Here is an 18,351-nt window from a genome sequence, read left to right as displayed (position 1 = left end):
TGTCCTTCTCCAGTTGACTTATTTCACTCAGCATAATACCCCCCAGTTCCATCCACGTTGAAGCAAATGGTAGGTATTCATCCCTTCTGATGGCTAATATTCCATTGTGTATATATATTGTATATATATATACACACATTACATCTTCTTTATCCATTCATCTGTCAAAGGGCATCACGGCTCCTTCCACAGTTTGGCTATTGTGGACATCGCTGCTATGAACATTGGGGTGCAGGTGTCCCGGAGTTTCACTACATCTCTATCTTTGGGGTAAATACCCAGTAGTGCAATTCCTGGGTCATAGGGTAGCTCTGTTTTTAACTTCTCTTTTTTTAAGATTTTACTTATTTATTCATGAGAGAGAGAGAGAGAGAGAGGGGCAGAGACATAGGCAGAGGGAGAAGCAGGCTCCCCGCAAGGAGCCCGATGTGGGAATTGATCCTGGACCCCAGGATCACGCCCTGAGCCAAAAACAGGCACTCAACCTCTGAGCTACCCAGGCATCCCATGTTTTTAACTTCTTGAGGAACCTCTACACTGTTTTCCAGAGTGGCTGCACCAGCTTGCATTCCCACCAACAGTGTAAGCAGTGTAAGCACCAACATTTGTTGTTTCCTGCCTTGCTATTTTTAGCCATTCTCACCAGTATGAAGTGGTATCTTATTGTGGTTTTGATTTGTATCTCCCTGATGACAAGTGATGTAGAGCATTTTCTCATGTGCCGGTTGGCTATATGCAGGTCTTCTTTGGAAAAATGTCTGTCCATGTCTTTTGCCCATTTCTTGACCGGATTTTTTGGTCTCTTGGGTGTTGAGTTCGATAAGTTCTTTTTTAATTTTTTAAATTTTTAGAAAATATTTTATTTATTCATGGGGGCGGGGCAGGGACACAGGCAGAGGGAGAAGCAGGCTTCCTGCTAGGAGCCCAATGTGGGACTTGATCCCAGATCCCAGGATCATACCCTGAACCAAAGGCAGACGCTTAACCACTGAACCACCCAGAGCTCCCTGATAAGTTCTTTATAGATCTTGGATACTAGCCCTTTACCTGATATGTCATTTGCAAATATTGTCTCCCATTGTGTAGGTTGCCTTTTAGTTTTGCTGTGCAGAAACTTTTTATCTTGATGAAGTCTCAATAGCTCATTTTTGCTTTTGTTTCCCTTGTCTTTAGAGATGTGTTTTACAAGAAGTTGCTGCAGCTGAGGTCAAAAGATTGCTGCCTGTGTTCTGCTTTAAGATTTTGATGGATTCCTGTCTCACAATTAGATTTTTCATCCATTTTGAGTTTATCTTTGTGTACGATGTAAGAAAATGGTCCAGTTACATTCTTCCATATGTTGCTGTACAATTTTCCCAAAACCATTTATTGGAGAGACTCCTTTTTTCCATTGGATATTCTTTCCTGCTTTGTCAAAAATTAGTTGACCATAGACTTGAGGGTCCATTTCTGGGTTCTCTGTTCTGTTCCATTGATCTGTGTGTCTGTTTTTGTGCCAGTATCATGCTGTCTTGATGATCACAGCTCTATAATAGAGCTTAAAGTCAGGGATTATGATGTCCCCAGCTTTGGTTTTCTTTTCAACATTCCCCTGGCTATTCAGGGTCTTTTCTGGTTCCATAAAAATCTTAGGAATATTTGTTGCAACTCTGTGGAAAAAAAAGTCCATGGTATTTTGATAGGGATAGCACTGAATGTGTAAATTGCTCTGGGTAGCATAGACATTTTCACAATATTTATTCTTTCATGAGCATGGATGTTTTTCTATCTCTTTGTGTCTTCCTCAGTTTCTTTCATAAGTGTTCTATAGTTTTTAAAGTACAGTTCCTTTACCTTTTTGGTTATGCTTATTCCTAGGTATCTTATGGTTTTTGATGCAATTGTAAATGGGATCGATTTCTTAATTTCTTTCTTCTCTCTCATTGTTAGTATACACAAATGCCACTGATTTTTGTGCATTGATTTTGTATCCTGCCACATTGCTGAATTGCTGTATGAGTTCTAGAAATTTTGGGGTGGAGTCTTTTAGGTCCTCCATTATGTCACCTGTGAAGAGGGAGAGTCTGACTTCTTTGGCAATTTGAATCCCTTTTATTTCTTTTTGTTGTCTGATTGCTGAGGCTAGAACTTCTAGTACTATGTTGAACAGAAGTGGTGAGAGTGGGTATCCCTATTCTGTTCCTGATCTTAGGGAAAAAGCTCTCCGTTTTCCCCATTGAGAATATTTGCTGTGGGCTTCTGGTAAATGGCTTTTATGATATTGAGGCATGTTCCCTCTATCCATACACCTTGAAGAGTTTTAATCAAGAAAAGATACTGTATTTTGTCAAATATTTTTTCTGCACCAATTGAGAGGATCATACGGGTCTTGCCTTTTCTTTTATTAATGTGATCTATCACATTGATTGATTTACGAACGTTGAATCACCCTTGTATCCAAGGAATAAATCCCACGTGACTGTAGTGAATAATCCTTTTAGTGTACTGTTGGATCCTCTTGGCTAGTATCTTGATGAGTATTTTGACATCCACGTTCATCAGGAATATTGGCCTGTAATTCTCCTTTTTGGTGGGGTCTTTGTCTGATTTTGTGATCAAGGTTAATGCTGGTCTCATAGAATGAGTTTGGAAGTTTCCTTTCCATTTTTAACTTTTGAAACAGCTTTAGTAGAATAGGTATTATTTCTTCTTTAAATGTTTCATAGACTTCCCCCGAGAAGCCATCTAGTCCTGGATTCTTGTTTCTTGAGAGGTTTTTGATAACTGCTTCAATTTCCTTGCTGGTTATTGGTCTGTTCAGGTTTCCTATTTCTTCCTGTTTCAGTTTTGGTAATTAATAAATTTCCAGAAATGCATCCATTTCATCCAGATTGCCTACTTTGTTGGCATATAGCTGCTCATAATACGTTCTTAAAATTGTTTGTATGTCCTTGGTATTGGTTTTGATCTCTCTTCTTTCATTCATGATTTTATTAATTTGATTCTTTTCTCTTTTCTTTTTGAGAAGTCTGGCTAGGGGCTTATCTATCTTTTAATTCTTTCAAAGAACCAGTTCCTGGGGTGCCTGGGTGGTTCAGTGGTTGAGGATCTGCCTTTGGCTCAGGTCATGATCCTGGGGTTCTGGGATTGAGTCCCACATCAGGCTCCCCACAGGGAGCCTGCTTCTCCCTCTGCCTATGTTTCTGCCTCTCTCTGTGTGTCTCTCATGAATAAATAAAATATTAAAAAAAAAAGTACCAGCTTCTAGTTGCATTGTTTATTCTACTGTTCTTCTGGCCTCTATTTCATTGAGTTCTGCTCTAATCTTTATTATTTCTCTTCTCCTGCTTGGTTTAAGATTTATTTGCTGTTCTTCCTCCAGCTCCTTTAAGTGTAAGGTTAGTTTGTGTATTTGAGATTTTTCTAATTATTTGAGAGAGGCTTGTATTAAAATGTTCTTCCCTCCTAGGACTGCCTTTGCTGTATCCCAAAGATTTTTTGAAATGAAAGTTGTGCTTTCATTTTCGTTAGTTTGCTTGAATATTTTTAATTCTTCCCTAATTTCCTGGTTAACTCATTCATTCTTTAGTAGGATGTTCTTTAACTTTCAAGTGTTTGAGTTCCTTCCAAATTTCTTCTTCTGATTGAGTTCTAGTTTCAAAGCATTGTGGTCTGAAAATATGCAGGGGACAATCCCAATCTTTTGGTAACAGTTGATACCTGATTTGTGACCCAGTACGTGGTCTGTTCTGGAGAAAGTTCCATGTGCACTTGAGAAGAATGTGTATTCTGTTGCATTAGGATGGAATGTTCTGTATATATCTGTGAAGTCCATCTGGTCCAGTGTGTCATTCAAAGCCCTTTATTCTATGTTGATCTTCTGCTTAGATACTCTGTCCCTTGCTGAGGGTGAAGTGTTGAAGTCTCCTACTATTAATGTATTATTATCTATGTGTTTCTTTACTTTGGTTATTAATTGGTTGATATAATTGGCTGCTCCTACATTAGGGAAATAAATATTTATAATTGTTAGATCTTCTTGTTGGATAGACCCTTTAAGTATGATATAGTGTCCCTCTTCATCTCTTACTACTGTCTTTGGTTTAAAATCTAATTTATCTGATATGAGGATTGCCATCCTAGCTTTTCTTTGAGGTCCATTTGCATGGTAAATGGTTCTCCACCTCCCTACCTCCTGTTTTCAATGTAAAGGTGTCTTTGGCTCTAAAACAAGTCTCTTGTAGACAGCATATGGATGGATCTTGCTTTTTTATCCAGCCTGATACCCTGTGTCTTTTTATTTTTCTAAAGTTTTTAGAGTTATTTATTCTGATTTCCTTGAATTTTAAGTGCTCTTGTGTTAGGAGAATATTATTTGATTTTTTATAGTGCTTTTCTTTGCTGCTTGGTAATTGTTTAGTTTTTTGTTTTAATTGAAGTTCGATTTGCCAACATATGGTATAACAGTGCTCATCCCATAAGAGCCCTCCTCAGTGCTTGTCACCCAGTTACCCTAACCCCCCACCCACCTCCCCTTCGGCATCCTTTGTTCATTTCCCAGAGTTAGGAGTCTCTCATGGTTTGTCTCCCTCTCTAATTTACCCTGTGTCTTTTGACTGGAGCATTTTGCCCATTCATGTTCAGAGTAACTATTGAAAGATATTAATTTAATGCCATTGTATTACCTGCACAGTCCCTGTTTCTGCATATTGTCTCTGTTTCTTTGGTCTCCCTCTTCACTTACAAAATCCCCCTTAATATTTCTTGCAGGGCTAGCTTGGTGGTCACATATTCTTTCAGTTTCTGTTTATTCTGGAAGCTCTTTATCTTTCCTTCCATTCTGAATGACAGCCTTGCTGGATAAAGTATTCTTAACTGCATGTTTTCCTCATTTAGTACCCCAAATATATCATGCCAGCCCTTTCTGGCGGTCTCTGTGGATGGTCTGCTATTAATCTAATTTCTCCCATTGTATGTTAGGAATCTTGTCTCAAGCTGCTTTTAAGATTTCCTCTTTATCTTTGAAATTTGCAAGCTTCACTATTTTATGTCAGAGTGTTCATCTGCTTTTGTTGATTTTTGGAGGAGTCCTCTCTGTCTCTTGAATATGAATGTCTTTTTCCTTCCCCAGATCAGGGAAGTTCTTAACTATGATTTTCTCAAATATACCTTCTGGTCCTTTCTCAGTGCCCTCAGGAATTCCAATAATATGGATTTTTTTTTAACTATCACTTATTCTTGAAGCCTCTCCTCATGGGCTCTAAGTTATTTTTCTTTCTTTTCCTCAGCTTTCTTCCTTTCGATCAACTTGTCTTCTATGTCACTTATTCTCTCTATGCCTCATTTACCCTAGCTAGAGCATCCAGTTTAGACTGCATTTCATTTAGGGTATTTTTAATTTTGGCCTGATTAGATCTTATTTCTGCACTAAGAGTTTTTTTCAAACCCAACTAGTAACTTTATAATTGTAATCCTGAACTCTGTCTCTGACACTTTACTTAAATCCATATCCTTTAGATCTATGGCAGAGAGTATTAATCTGGTTATTTTTTTTTATGGTGAATTCTTCCTTCTAGTCATTTTGTCCTGTGCAGAAGGACTGTATGAATGAGCAGAGTGAAAAATACCAACCATAACCCAAGCAAAATACATACTAGACACTACTGAAGAGGTCAGGAACCAGAAAATAAAAGAAAAAAGGAAAGGAAAAACAGATTATAAAAAGAAACAAAAAAAGGAGAGGATTGGGAGAGAGAGAATATAATCTCACAGAGAGGACAAACAGGGTGATCCACTTGGTTCTGAGTGTATTTTAGTCTGTGTATTAGTAGATATTAAATTCCAAAATTTTTTTAAAAAGCAAAACTTATGTATATACAAAAGACTGAATACAGTGAAAGTAAGCCAAAAATGAAGAACATATCTATAACATGTAATTATAAAATATAAAAGTTAAAAAAAGAAGACTTAAAAACAAAGAGTTGATAAACTAAGAAACTAGTTGAGATGGAAAAAAAAAGAATATTGAAAATTTTTAACTTGAAAGATAAATGAATCATAAGAGAGAAACCTCACATTCTATATACTATTTTCTCTCAGTCCTGGAGCTTTCCAGTGCTGCTTGGTCAGTAAACTTGCTCTTCCCCTGTTCTTCCAGCTGGTCTTCTGGGGGAGGGGCCTGCTGCACTGATTCTCAGATGTTTATGCCTGGGCAGAGATGCCCTACCCCTTGCCAGGGGGCTGGGCTCAGTGTAAGCTGTTTGCTGTGTTAGATTTTTGTTCCCTGAAGGCCTCCCATGCCTCTTGATGGTGAAAGGGGGAAAAAATTGGCCACATTCCAATCTCCAGCCCCAGAACTGAGAGATCCCTATGTGTGCCAAACTCTTCAGACTCCTATGGTGCCCACCCACTCAGATCCTCACTAGGGGCAGATGGGGGGACACTGATTTGTGCAATTTGCAGAGCCCTGCACAGAGAGTGTTCATCTAGTTAAGTGCACCTGCTCTACCTCTCCCAGAGGAGGGTGGAAAGTTGCTGTGCTCCATTCCTTTACAGGACCCAAAACACAGAGTGGTCACCTGATCTGGCACAGTTCATTATGGCAGTACAAACTGAGCCTTCTCCCAGGCTCACTGACCTAAACCTGTTTCCCCAGTCCAATGCTTGGGAACCTGCCAGCTCAGACACCCTGTTCTTTTTGTGCCTCCAGGAATATTGAGTCCCCACTGTCCCACCTGTAGTTCTGCCCTGCTTCACCACTGAACACTTTTCAGGCAGTGAAGTCTCACAGGAGCATATTTCTAAAGATTCTCATTTTGAGCTCCAGGACTATATCACTTTCCTGAAGCTCACTTTAAAAAGGCTCCCTCCCCTCATTGTGTATATTCCCATATATCCCCACTATTTCTCTTCTCTGCACTCCTACCTTGCAAAAAGTGGTCACTATTTGTAGAGTTCCAGCCATGCTTTCTTTAAATCTCAGGTAGAATTCACAGGTATTCAGGATGGTTGGATAGTTATCTAGCTAAATTTAGGGGACCAGATGAAATGAGAATCCCTACTCTTCTGTCATCTTGCATCTCCCCCTTAAATTTACCTCTTTAAGGTTAAGTTTTCTGAGGATCTAAATAAAACTCAAGTTTCTTATGTTCCCTGGACTAAGGCTGAATTGAGAGCCATAGCTAAACAGCCTCTTAAAGTGGCTGAAGGCCCCCATACGTTTGCTGAAGAATTTAAATTATCCAAACTTACCAACCTGGCATCTCAATTTATATAAATTAATCTATCCACATGCTTTTTTGGTGAGAGCCAGGCCAAACATTGTCTGAAACTAGCGAAGAGAGCATCCTGAAGGAGGCTTTAAAGAAACAAACCCCTAACTATTCACTAACTTTGTATTCTTTTCCAAATTTACAATCTCTGAATTTGCAACCTTATGGACTATATTATCAATAACACATTTGGTTCCAAATAGCTCTTTTGAGATAACGATATTGTTTTAACATGCTTTGAAGTTTTGCTGTTTTGCAAAAAGTTAATTAACTATTGCTTCCTGTTTATACTTTCACTGTATCTTTCCAAATACACTTGGTTAATTCTTTCAGTGTGTTCTTGCAGTATTCATTCATAATTCTGCTCTCATGGTTGCTTTAAGTGGAGACTTTCAGGAGGCATACATGATTCTGGTTTGCCTTTCTAGACAGAACCTTTTCCTCCTAAGTTCAAATAAGTGCCAATAAATATTTTAGTTGGCTACTTTCAGAACTCGAGTCCTAGTTTAGAACCATCATACAGATCAGTGCTACATACTGCGCCTGCGCACGGGCTGAGGCCTTTTCCCCCCGCCGAGGGCTGCTGGGCCTGCTGGTCTGGGGTGAGCCGCGGCCGCCGCAGGATGGGGTTTGTTAAGGTTGTCAAGAATAAGGCTTACTTCAAGAGATACCAAGTGAAATTTAGAAGACGACGAGAGGGTAAAACTGATTATTATGCCCGGAAACGCTTGGTAATTCAGGACAAAAATAAGTACAACACACCTAAATACAGGATGATAGTTCGTGTAACCAACCGAGATATCATTTGTCAGATTGCTTATGCCCGCATAGAAGGAGACATGATCGTTTGTGCGGCTTATGCTCATGAACTCCCAAAGTATGGTGTGAAGGTTGGCCTGACAAATTATGCTGCAGCATATTGTACCGGCCTGCTGCTGGCCCGCAGGCTCCTCAATAGATTTGGCATGGACAAGATCTATGAAGGCCAAGTGGAAGTGACTGGAGATGAATACAATGTGGAAAGCATTGATGGTCAACCTGGTGCCTTCACCTGCTATTTGGATGCAGGGCTTGCCAGAACTACCACTGGAAATAAAGTTTTTGGGGCCCTCAAGGGAGCAGTGGACGGAGGCTTGTCTATCCCTCACAGTACCAAACGATTCCCTGGTTATGATTCAGAAAGCAAGGAATTCAATGTAGAAGTTCATCAAAAGCACATCATGGGTCAGAATGTTGCAGATTATATGCGTTACCTAATGGAGGAAGATGAAGATGCTTACAAGAAACAATTCTCTCAATATACAAAGAACAACGTTACTCCAGACACGATGGAGGAGATGTATAAGAAAGCTCACGCTGCTATACGAGAGAATCCCATCTATGAGAAGAAGCCTAAGAAAGAAGTTAAGAAGAAGAGGAGGAACCGTCCTAAGATGTCTCTTGCCCAAAAGAAAGATCGGGTAGCTCAAAAGAAGGCCAGCTTCCTTAGAGCTCAGGAGCAGGCTGCTGAGAGCTAATAAACCAAACCATAATTTTCTATGAAGATTTTTCAGATAAAGCCAATAATAAACTTATTCACCAAGCAAAACAAACAAACAAACAAAAAGAACCATCATACAATTTGGAATTGTTATGTTTCTTCTGTTTTGTATAATTATATTAATTTTTGTATCTTGTTGGCTGTTGAACTTTTTAAAAAACAACGTATCCAGTAGGATGATGGTGGCTCAATGATGAGAAGATACAGACTTTAGATGGGACGTACCTGAGAGTTTCTTGCTCCTAACCTTTCTTGTTACACAAATGTGGACTTAAGTGGTTTCTATCTGCTATGCACTTTCCCTTCTACATAGGACAAGACAACCAGAAAAGGTCCTTCCTGACACTGAGGGACAAAACCACTAAATATAAAGGACCTGACTATTGATCAGTAATACTTTCAAAGAAAGATCTGGATCAAAGAGGTAAATGTGAAATTTAATATAGGGAAACCTCACTACACTGGAGTCAGTCTGGAGGTTTGGCATGGGGAGTTTTCATGCCCTGCTACTTGTCATTAATTTGCAGCCCCAACACGAAGAGAAGCACCTTGAATGTGAATACTACTCTACTTTCCCAGCAAGAGGAAGGAAGTCTTCCTCCTCCTTGGAAATAGCCCGGCCAATAAGAGACAGTCACAACTCAGCCAATGAAAATCCACTGGATTTCCAGCTCCCAGCTTATTTTTTAAAGTTAATGTTCATAGGATAAAGAATAAGGAACAGGAAGAGAAAAACAGAAAATGTCTGATTGGCTAGGGCTATACAGTCAACCTTTTTTGGATAAGAGGAACAACATGAACTAAGTATAGAGCCAAGGACTGGCTTAGCATTCGGGGATTGGTTGACTATGTATACTGTGTTTCTGATCAAGTGGAGCATTTGAGGACAAGTTTTGGTTTCCTGGTGAGGTACCTGGGCAGGAGCAGCTCCACCTTGGGCCTAGAAATTTGTTTCAACAGCTGATAACAACTCAACGGAGAATTGCCCGTTCTTTATGTATATGTGTTGGGGTTGGAGGGTAGAGATAATGCAGACTGTGACCTGGGGCAGAAACTGCACTGCAGAACTGGTCCTACCTAGGGTAAGGAGCCCATCTTTTGTATCAGTGGATTGGGCCAATTCTACTGTGCAATTCCTGCCTCAGATCTTCCATGAGGGAAAACTAGTCTGTAGTTGACATCACACCCTTGTTTAGTTTTTCCTTGTTGCCCTATCACTGTTTCTCTCACTCTTCCAGAGAGCACTTTCCCAATAAATAACCTGAATGAGAAAATACACATCCCAAGAGAGCTGGTATTGCATATGGTCCTAGAAAGCAAAACTGAGGATGGGACTCTGCATCACTAACCTACTAGTAGGAAAGGAGACCACAGCACTGTGGGAGGTGCTACTAATTCCTGGCATGATGATTGCCAATCTCTAGCAGGAGAACTGAGACAGAATACAGGTGGAAAGAGGTACATTAACTGGTACAAGAGACAGGCATTTAGAAGGTATGTGGGAAATAGTAACTGTAGGGACGGGGAGAGTTAACAAAGAGAGAAAATGACTGGCAGATCTGTTAATCAACAAGTTAAAGCAAAGTATGAGAATAAAAAAGAAAACTCTTTGGCAGTTTTTACAGTGACCCTCATCTCCTACAGCTGGAGGACTTCATTGTTAGAATGGTAGTTCAGAGAGATTGGATTCCCAGCACAAGCCAAAGTCAGGGCCTTGATGGGAAAGAAGTAGGACCCTGAAAATGGAGATGGGGATATTTGAGTAGATGCCCTTGAGAACCTTGGCACCTCTGTCCCCAAGATTCTCTTGAATTCCTGGGGTCTGTGGTGGAGGCCTGTCCCCACTGTTGAAAGGCAGAGCCCCCTTCCCTCCTCATACACCATTTTGAAGAGGAGTCATCTTTTTCAAATGCCTTACTACGCATTCTCATGATCTGCCCCCCACATTCCCTCTGAGCCATCATATCCATAATAATTAGAGTTAAGTCTCAGCAAAACCCAACTAAGTAACTTGCTGGTTATGCTAAGGATAGAGAAGGGTTATCTTCCCCAAAACCCAGATCCACATAGGTCCCCAGGAGCCAGGCCAGATGTCTGAAAGCAGAACAGGAAAGAGAGAGTGGCACAGAACATGATAGCATGGAAGGATTCGTTCAGAGTTTCCTTTTCTATTTTATGTTAATTTGGAGGATTTATTACTTTATTCTTAGGGGAGCAAATTGTTTGGTCAGTATGGTTTTTCTTAAAGAGAGAGTTTTAAATGTGAATGCTTTTATGCAGACCCTGTGATTCCTCACTCCATTAGAGGCAGTGGCTTCATATGTTCTTGTGACTTCTCTGGCCCTTGAAGATATTTGCTAGTTGTTCTGCTCTTCCCTCAGCCCTATGCTTTCAAGAATCAATTAAAATACCTTTTGTTGGTTTTTGAACCCTCTTTAATGACTTCTTAACATCTCTGTTTCTGTACTCATTTAAAGTTGGCTCTTCATCTTTTTGTATTTAAACCCTGTCACGGTTTAACTTTAATTAATTTCATATTTATTTATTCTTTTTTAAAGGAGACTCCACACCCAATGTGGGGCTTGAACTCGACCCTGAGATCGAGAGTCACAGGCTCTACTGGCTAAGCCAGCCAGGCGCCCCTACACATTCTTATCCAAACTTCCAATCTTTCAGATTGCTTTCTAAAACTTTTATATTATCTGCTGTTTGTGTGTGTGTGAACTTAGTTTTCTATTATCTCTCACATGTATTTATACAAATAGATATATACCATAAACATGGAACTTTTCATGATCTATCTTAGTAGGAAAAGAGAATTTCAAATAGAAGAGGAGAAAACAAAAAAATTCTAAAAAGGTGTAATGGAACAAAGAAAATCCCCAAATCCTTTCTTTTAAGGTCTCTGTTCTTATTGACCTAGTTATTAATGATTTGCCTCTTATAAATTCCTACACCTTACTTTTATTCCTAGTGACTAAACCTACAAAATAAAAAGAATCTTGTGCATATCTAAAACTGGGCAATGTCAATCATAAGAAAATTTACAATTTCCCATTAAGCCTGTCAGTGTTGTGTGACACTGCCAGCTTTTAGATAAAGACCAGCCTCAGGGTGGCTCAGTGGTTGAGCATCTGCCTTCGGCTCAGGGCTGAGCGTGATCCCAGGGGATTGATTATGCAGGATTGAGTCCCACATAAGACTCTCCATGGAGAGCCTGCTTCTCCTGATGCTTATGTCTCTGCCTCTCTCTGTGTCTCTCATGAATAAATAAATAGAATCTTTAAAAATTTTTTAAAAAGGCCAGCCTCTTATATTCCAATACTTAACCAGGAAAGTCTCACCTAATCTGATTCTACCCATGTTTCCAGCCACAGCTTCTTGGTCACCCTCCTACAACCATTCTGTTTTCTTCAGCTCTCCCAGGGAGCCAGCTGCTCCCCATCCCAGGGCCTTCACACCCATCTGCTCGTTTGGTCAGAAGTATTTGTCCAAAGGCTTGTTTTATCCTGATCTAACTTCAGCTTTGTCCTTTCCTGTCTCAGGTTTAATGCCCAGCCCTCAGGTCTGTCCTTGCCTCTGCAGACTAGCTTTGATTGTGGCATCCCACACGGTGTCTGTGCTCTGTAGTAATCATCACCATCCTGGTGACCATTCAGTATCTGTCCCCACCAGCTGGACTGTGTGTTCTGTGAGGGTGGCCTCATGTGATATCCAGCACTTTGTAGAGTCTCTGTCACCCCAGTAGAGTTTCAGTTAGTTTTTGAATGAGTGAATGGAACATAAAAATAAATGAGTACATGAAGTGACAAGAGAATGGACCATAACCAGAAAACTCTTGCTAATCACCATGGGCTATGTTTATGGGCTTCTGTCCCCTCAGCCCCAACCCCCACCCTACTTGAACCCACTCATTCCCTAGCACCACTTCTCTTCACTTTCCTGCGTGGTTAGAAATCCATAACTGGGGCCTGTGTGGAGTTAGCGATGTTTGTGCACCATGGAAGGCCCCCTGCTGCTTGGCCTTCAGCTGTGTGTGAGTGGGTGGTTTAGGGCCAGGAGGTTCACTCCATGACACCATTCAAGCACCCTCCATTCATTGTTTAATAATTTGCACAGTCCCTTGAACCTCAACTTTCTTATTATCTGTAATCACTCTTTTAGGCCCATGAGATATTAGCAACCAGAAGTGCAATTACCCAGCTTTACAACAAGAAGCCCTATTTATTGATAATGTGATTAGCAAGTCACTGAACGTGAATGTAATCTCCAGCTTTCTTCCGGTGCCACCAAATGACTGACAGTCACCTTTTCCAGATGGCTGGGCCAATTGAAGTCAAATGATTACATCATGTTACAGGAGTCTTAGTCCGAAGATAAAAGGTAGGATTGCTATCAGAGGTGTTATCAGACAGTATTGAGATCCGGTGACAGAGTTCTGGTAGTTTCGGCAGCAACAGTTCAAAGAGGCAGACTGAGAAAAGAGAAGGAAAGTAAAGCAGCAGATCTCTTATCTCATTTGCAGTGCCAGGGAAATACCTACGGAGCACAGATTTGCTCAAGAATCTTACCCTCCCCTCGGGCCCTGGCCCACTCCACTCCACCTCACACAGACCATGGAACCCTGATGGCCTGGGCAACTAACCGGTCTCTTCCTGGTTCCCATGCTGGCTCCCCGGTAAACTGATTGGCATCACTTCTCTTCAAACCTGTCCCCTGACTGCTGAGGAATTTCATAAACCTGGCTCTGCCAGAATCTCCACGTAATCTCTACAAACCACCCACAGAAGTTTCTGTAGAGAGAGATGTTTACATAAACAAGCAAAGCCCCCCTAACCCAGGAAAACTACCTTGGCAAGATGTGCCTTTGATAATAAAAGATGTACTCATCAGGATTCTCACTTACAAATAACAGAAACCAAAGTCAAATCGGCTTAGGCAAAAACAAGATATTCTTAGTCCACAGCTGGTAAGGTCCAACTGATACAGCTAGAGCCAGTTGATTAAATGATGCCAGCCATTCATAGCTTCTGTCTCTTGATCTGTCTCTGTGTCCCCTTTCTTTCACTCTCTCTCTCTCCCTGTCTCTTTGTGTCTCTGTCCCTCTGCCAGTCTGTCTCTCTTTGTCTCTGTCTGTCTTTGCCTCTCTGTCTCTCTGTTTGTTTCTGTCTCTCACTCTGCCTCTGTCTCTCTTTTGGTCTTCCTCTCTGTCTCTGCCTCTGTTTCTCTCTCACTTTGTCTCTGTTTCTCTCTCAGTCTCTCTGTCTCTTTCTCTTTCTCTCTCTTCGGCTCAGCATGGGACTCAGTCTCTTGAAATCTCTGCTCAGAGGATGCAAAATGACTCCCAGCAGTACCATCATTGTGTCTTATTGGCTTAGTAACTGAGGCAGAAAGAAAGGGAATGAATCTTTCTCAGTAGCACCTGTGGCAACTGCACAAACAAGTGGTATGTTCTGACTGAGATTAGGTGTTCATCCCTTGACCAATCCTATAAACTGAGGGATGGGAATGCCGGGAAATAAGGTCAGCCTTAACTACATTGAGAATGTGGGGAGGCTGTTGCCCAAAGGAAGAGCAAGTTGCTATACTAGAAGAAGGGGAAACAAACATCAGGCTGACAAGATATGAGTCTTTTTGCTTCTAGAGGTATTTACTCTTCTGTCTTATTCCTTGGTTAGAGATGTTGGCCTGCAGAACCCTTCCCCTCACTGGGCTGATTCTCCTTCAACCGTAGTAATAATCGTTGCTCATCCCTTATATAGTACTTACTTTGTGCTACTTACATGGGTTTTTTTTGAAGATTATTCATGAATTTATTCATGAGAAACACATACACACAGAGGTAGAGACATAGGCACAAGGAGAAGCAGGCTCCCTGCGGAGGGCCTGGATGTGGGACTCGATCCCAGGACCCTGGGATCATGCCCTGAGCCAAAGGCAGACGCTCAACCACTGAGCCACTCAGGCATCCCTACTTCCATGTTTTTACTCATATATTTCTCATAATTCTATGTAAATTGTTCCTATTATTCCCCACACTTATAGATGAGGAACTGAAGCACAGAGAGGGAAGGTAAGTTGCCTGGATCTCACAGTAAGGAAGTAGTGGAACCAAGGAGCAAACCCAGCTTGCTGGCTTCAATGGGTATTAATATCTAGCTTGCTATTTTGCCTTTGTAATACAGTTTTCCTTTGTTTAAAGCATGACCTCAAAAGCAGAATTGACACCTGAAATATTTTTTACCTAGGCTTATATAGAATTCTAATCTTAGAGCTCAACCACTCTGTAATAGACAATGGTAATTGGAATTTTTTTTTTGTATTGAGGTATAATTGACATATACCATTAGTTTCAGGTGTATAGCATAATGATTCCATATTTGTATCTATTGTGGAATGATTACTACAATAAGTCTAGTTAACATCTGTCACCATACAGTTACCAATTTTGTGTGTGTGTGACCAGAACTTGTAAGATTTACTGTCTTAGAAACTTTCAAATAGGCAATACAATATTATTAACTATGCTATATGCCTGCTGTCACTATTCTGCACATTATAATCTCATAACTGTTTATTTTATAACTAGAATTTTGTACATTTTGAAATCCTTAATGCATTTTGCCCACCCTCCAACTCCCACCTCTGGCAGCCATCAACCTAGTCTCTGTTTCTATGAGTTTGTTTTTTGTTTAAATACCACATATATGTGAGATTATACAGTCTGTGTCTTTCTCTGACTTATTTCACTTAGCATAAGGCCCTCAAGGTCCATCCATATCTTCACAAATGGCAAGGTTTCCTTCTTTTTTATGGTTGAGTAATACTCTATTGTATATACACCACATCTTTTTTATGTGTTCATCCATCGGTGGACACTTAGGTTGATTCCATATCTTGGATACTGTAAATAATCCTGCAGTGATCAGAGGGGGCACATATATCTTTGCAAATTAGTGTTGGCATTTTCTTTGTATAGATACCCAGAAATGGAATTGCTGAATCATAAGGTAGTTTTATTTTTAATTTTTTGAGGAGCCTCCATACCGTTTTCCATAGTGGCGATGCCAGTTTATATTTTTACCAACACTTGCCTGAAAATTCTCTTTTTTCCAGATCTTCACCAACACTTGTTATTTCCTTTATTTTTTTATTCAAATATAATTATCAGAGTGTTATATTAGTTTCAGGTCTACAATATGATGGTTCTACAATTCTATACATGACTGAGTGTACTTTTAATCTCCTTTATCTATTTCCCTTTATCCATTCCCCAATATTCCTCCCCTTTGGCAACCAGCAGTTGGCAACCTCCCTTCTGTATTTAAGAGTCTGTTTTTGGTTTGTCTCCCCCCCCCCTTTTTGATAATAGCCATGCCAACAGGTGTGAGGTTGTATCTCATTGTGACTTTGATTATATTCAGTTTCTTGATTATTCATGATGCTGAGCAACTTTTTGTGTACCTGTTTGTTATCTGTACATCTTCTTCAAAAAATTGTCTGAATTTCTTAAAGATCTTCAAGTGTTGATATTTTGATTCAATCCAAAAAAGCCATGGATTGAGGAAGTCTGAAAAATAACTTCCTCTATAACAGCATTTCCCAAACTTCACTTATTCACAAACCACTTCACAAATTTTGATATATCCAGATACCATCCAATCTATTTATCTGGAATTTTAATTTAACTTCACCTTAAATTGACATACTTATTACTTGGCTTTGGCTTCAGTCTGATACACTTGAAATCATAGACTCAATGTTCTAATTATCTTTTTCCTAAAACATACTAAATACAAACACCTGGGAAATCGAATTACGATCACGATGAGTATCACTCATATCGATAGAGAGAGTAAAATTAAAAAAGACTGAAGATAGGACAACCAAACCACTCATGTATCACTGCTGGTAATGTAAAATAGTATACAGCCACTTTGGAAAAAAATTCCCTATGTTTCCTAGCAATGTAAAAATAATATACTGTGCTATTACTTGACAACTACAATTTCACCCTAGGAAAGTAAAAATCTCTCTGCACATAAAGAATAAACTATTATTCAGCAATACAAAAGAATGAATTGGGGTGCCTGCTTAACTCAGTTAAGCATCTGCCTTCATCTCAGGTCATGATCCTGGGGTGCTGGGATCAAGCCCAGCTCAGTGGCAGGTCTGCTTCTCCCTCTTCTCCCCACTTGTGCTATCTCGATGTCTCTCTCTCTCTCTCTCTCTCATGAATAAATAAATAAAATCTTGCAATCTTAAAAGATTTTATTTATTTATTCATGAGAGAGAGAGAGAGAGAGGCAGAGACATAGGCAGAGGGAGAAGCAGGCTCCACACAGGAAGCCCAACATGGGACTCAATCCCGGATCCCAGAATCACGCCCTGAGCTGAAGACGCTCAATCACTGAGCCACCCAGGCGTCCCTTGAAAAGACCAAAAAAAAAAAAAAAAAAAAAAAAAAGCTCCCACAAAGGAGTGAACTACTGATATATAGAACAACAGGGATGAAGAAAAACTTAGGTGGAGTGAAAGAAGCCTTACCCAAAAGAAGCCTTACCAGAAATGGAAACCATTGGTTGTATTTATTTGTAGTTCCAAAATAGGTACACTTATCCATGGTTAAGATATATAAATATAAATCTCAGAATAGTGGTTGCCTGGGGATAAGAGGGAGGGATGGGGATTAAGGAAGAACAGGCATCAAAGAGCTTTGTGGGGTGATGCTAATGTTGTATATTTTTATAGGAGTTTGGGTTACACAGGTATATGTATGCATTTTGTCAAAGACAGTAAATTTTACTCCCACAGAAAAATAAACTGTACATAGATATTGAACTCTCAATAATCTGCATGCTAGAGGGTTTTAGAAGAAATGTACGGGTGTCTGAAAAGCATTAAAAATAAGACGCATAAAATGCATTAAAAGTAAGAGGAATTGATGGCTAGATCAAAGCATGGATAGAAGCTATCTGTGTGATAAAGCACATATAGTAAGATGTTAATTGTAGAATGTAGGCAGTAGGTTTATGGATGTTCACTGTAAAATTCTTTCCCTTTGGCTGTATTTTGAAATTTTCCATAATAAAATGTTGGATGAAAAGTAAACACCTAACCATTAGAATAAACTGTTCACATAGGTGCCACTTGAAAGCACATCACCTACCTCCAGTAGTACCTGTTCATAGCCTGTAAACACTGCTGTAACAGAAACTCACTTTTCTTGGTGTCTGGAGTTGCAAAAGGAGATTATTCCAGCTCTGTTTAAGCCTCTACAGCTGAGTGGAAAAACGTATGGTTTAGATTCATATCCATCTCCCTGCTTTTCATGTCAAGAATTACACATCTCCTCTAATTTGTCTCGATTCCAAGCTTTTCTGAAACAAAGGAACAACTGGCTAAAATTTGTGAATGAGTTCTCTTCTCCTTCAGGAAAGTCATTCTGTAAGAGAAAGGAGGAATTTGGTTTCTGGAAGTCTTGGTCACTAATATGTCTCTAATTTAAGGGCATGATGGAAAAAAATTGAAGTTGACAATTACAGAACATGGTAAGTTTCA

The 18,351-nt window shown here is 39.9% G+C and overlaps 1 protein-coding gene across 1 annotated transcript; it reads left to right on the top strand.

Annotated features, from left to right (window-relative positions):
- The first annotated feature begins 7,846 nt into the window (after positions 1 to 7,846).
- On the top strand, positions 7,847 to 8,838 carry LOC121492864 (60S ribosomal protein L5-like). The gene has a single exon (XM_041758099.1). The coding sequence runs from the start codon at positions 7,874 to 7,876 to the stop codon at positions 8,765 to 8,767; it is 894 nt and encodes a 297-aa protein (XP_041614033.1). The 5' UTR covers positions 7,847 to 7,873; the 3' UTR covers positions 8,768 to 8,838.
- The last annotated feature ends 9,513 nt before the right edge of the window (positions 8,839 to 18,351 follow it).

This window comes from Vulpes lagopus, chromosome 6 (assembly GCF_018345385.1).
Source record: "Vulpes lagopus strain Blue_001 chromosome 6, ASM1834538v1, whole genome shotgun sequence".
NCBI lineage: Eukaryota > Metazoa > Chordata > Mammalia > Carnivora > Canidae > Vulpes > Vulpes lagopus.
The sequence above is the reverse complement of the archived record's forward strand: the minus strand, read 5'-3'. Positions and strand labels throughout refer to the sequence as shown.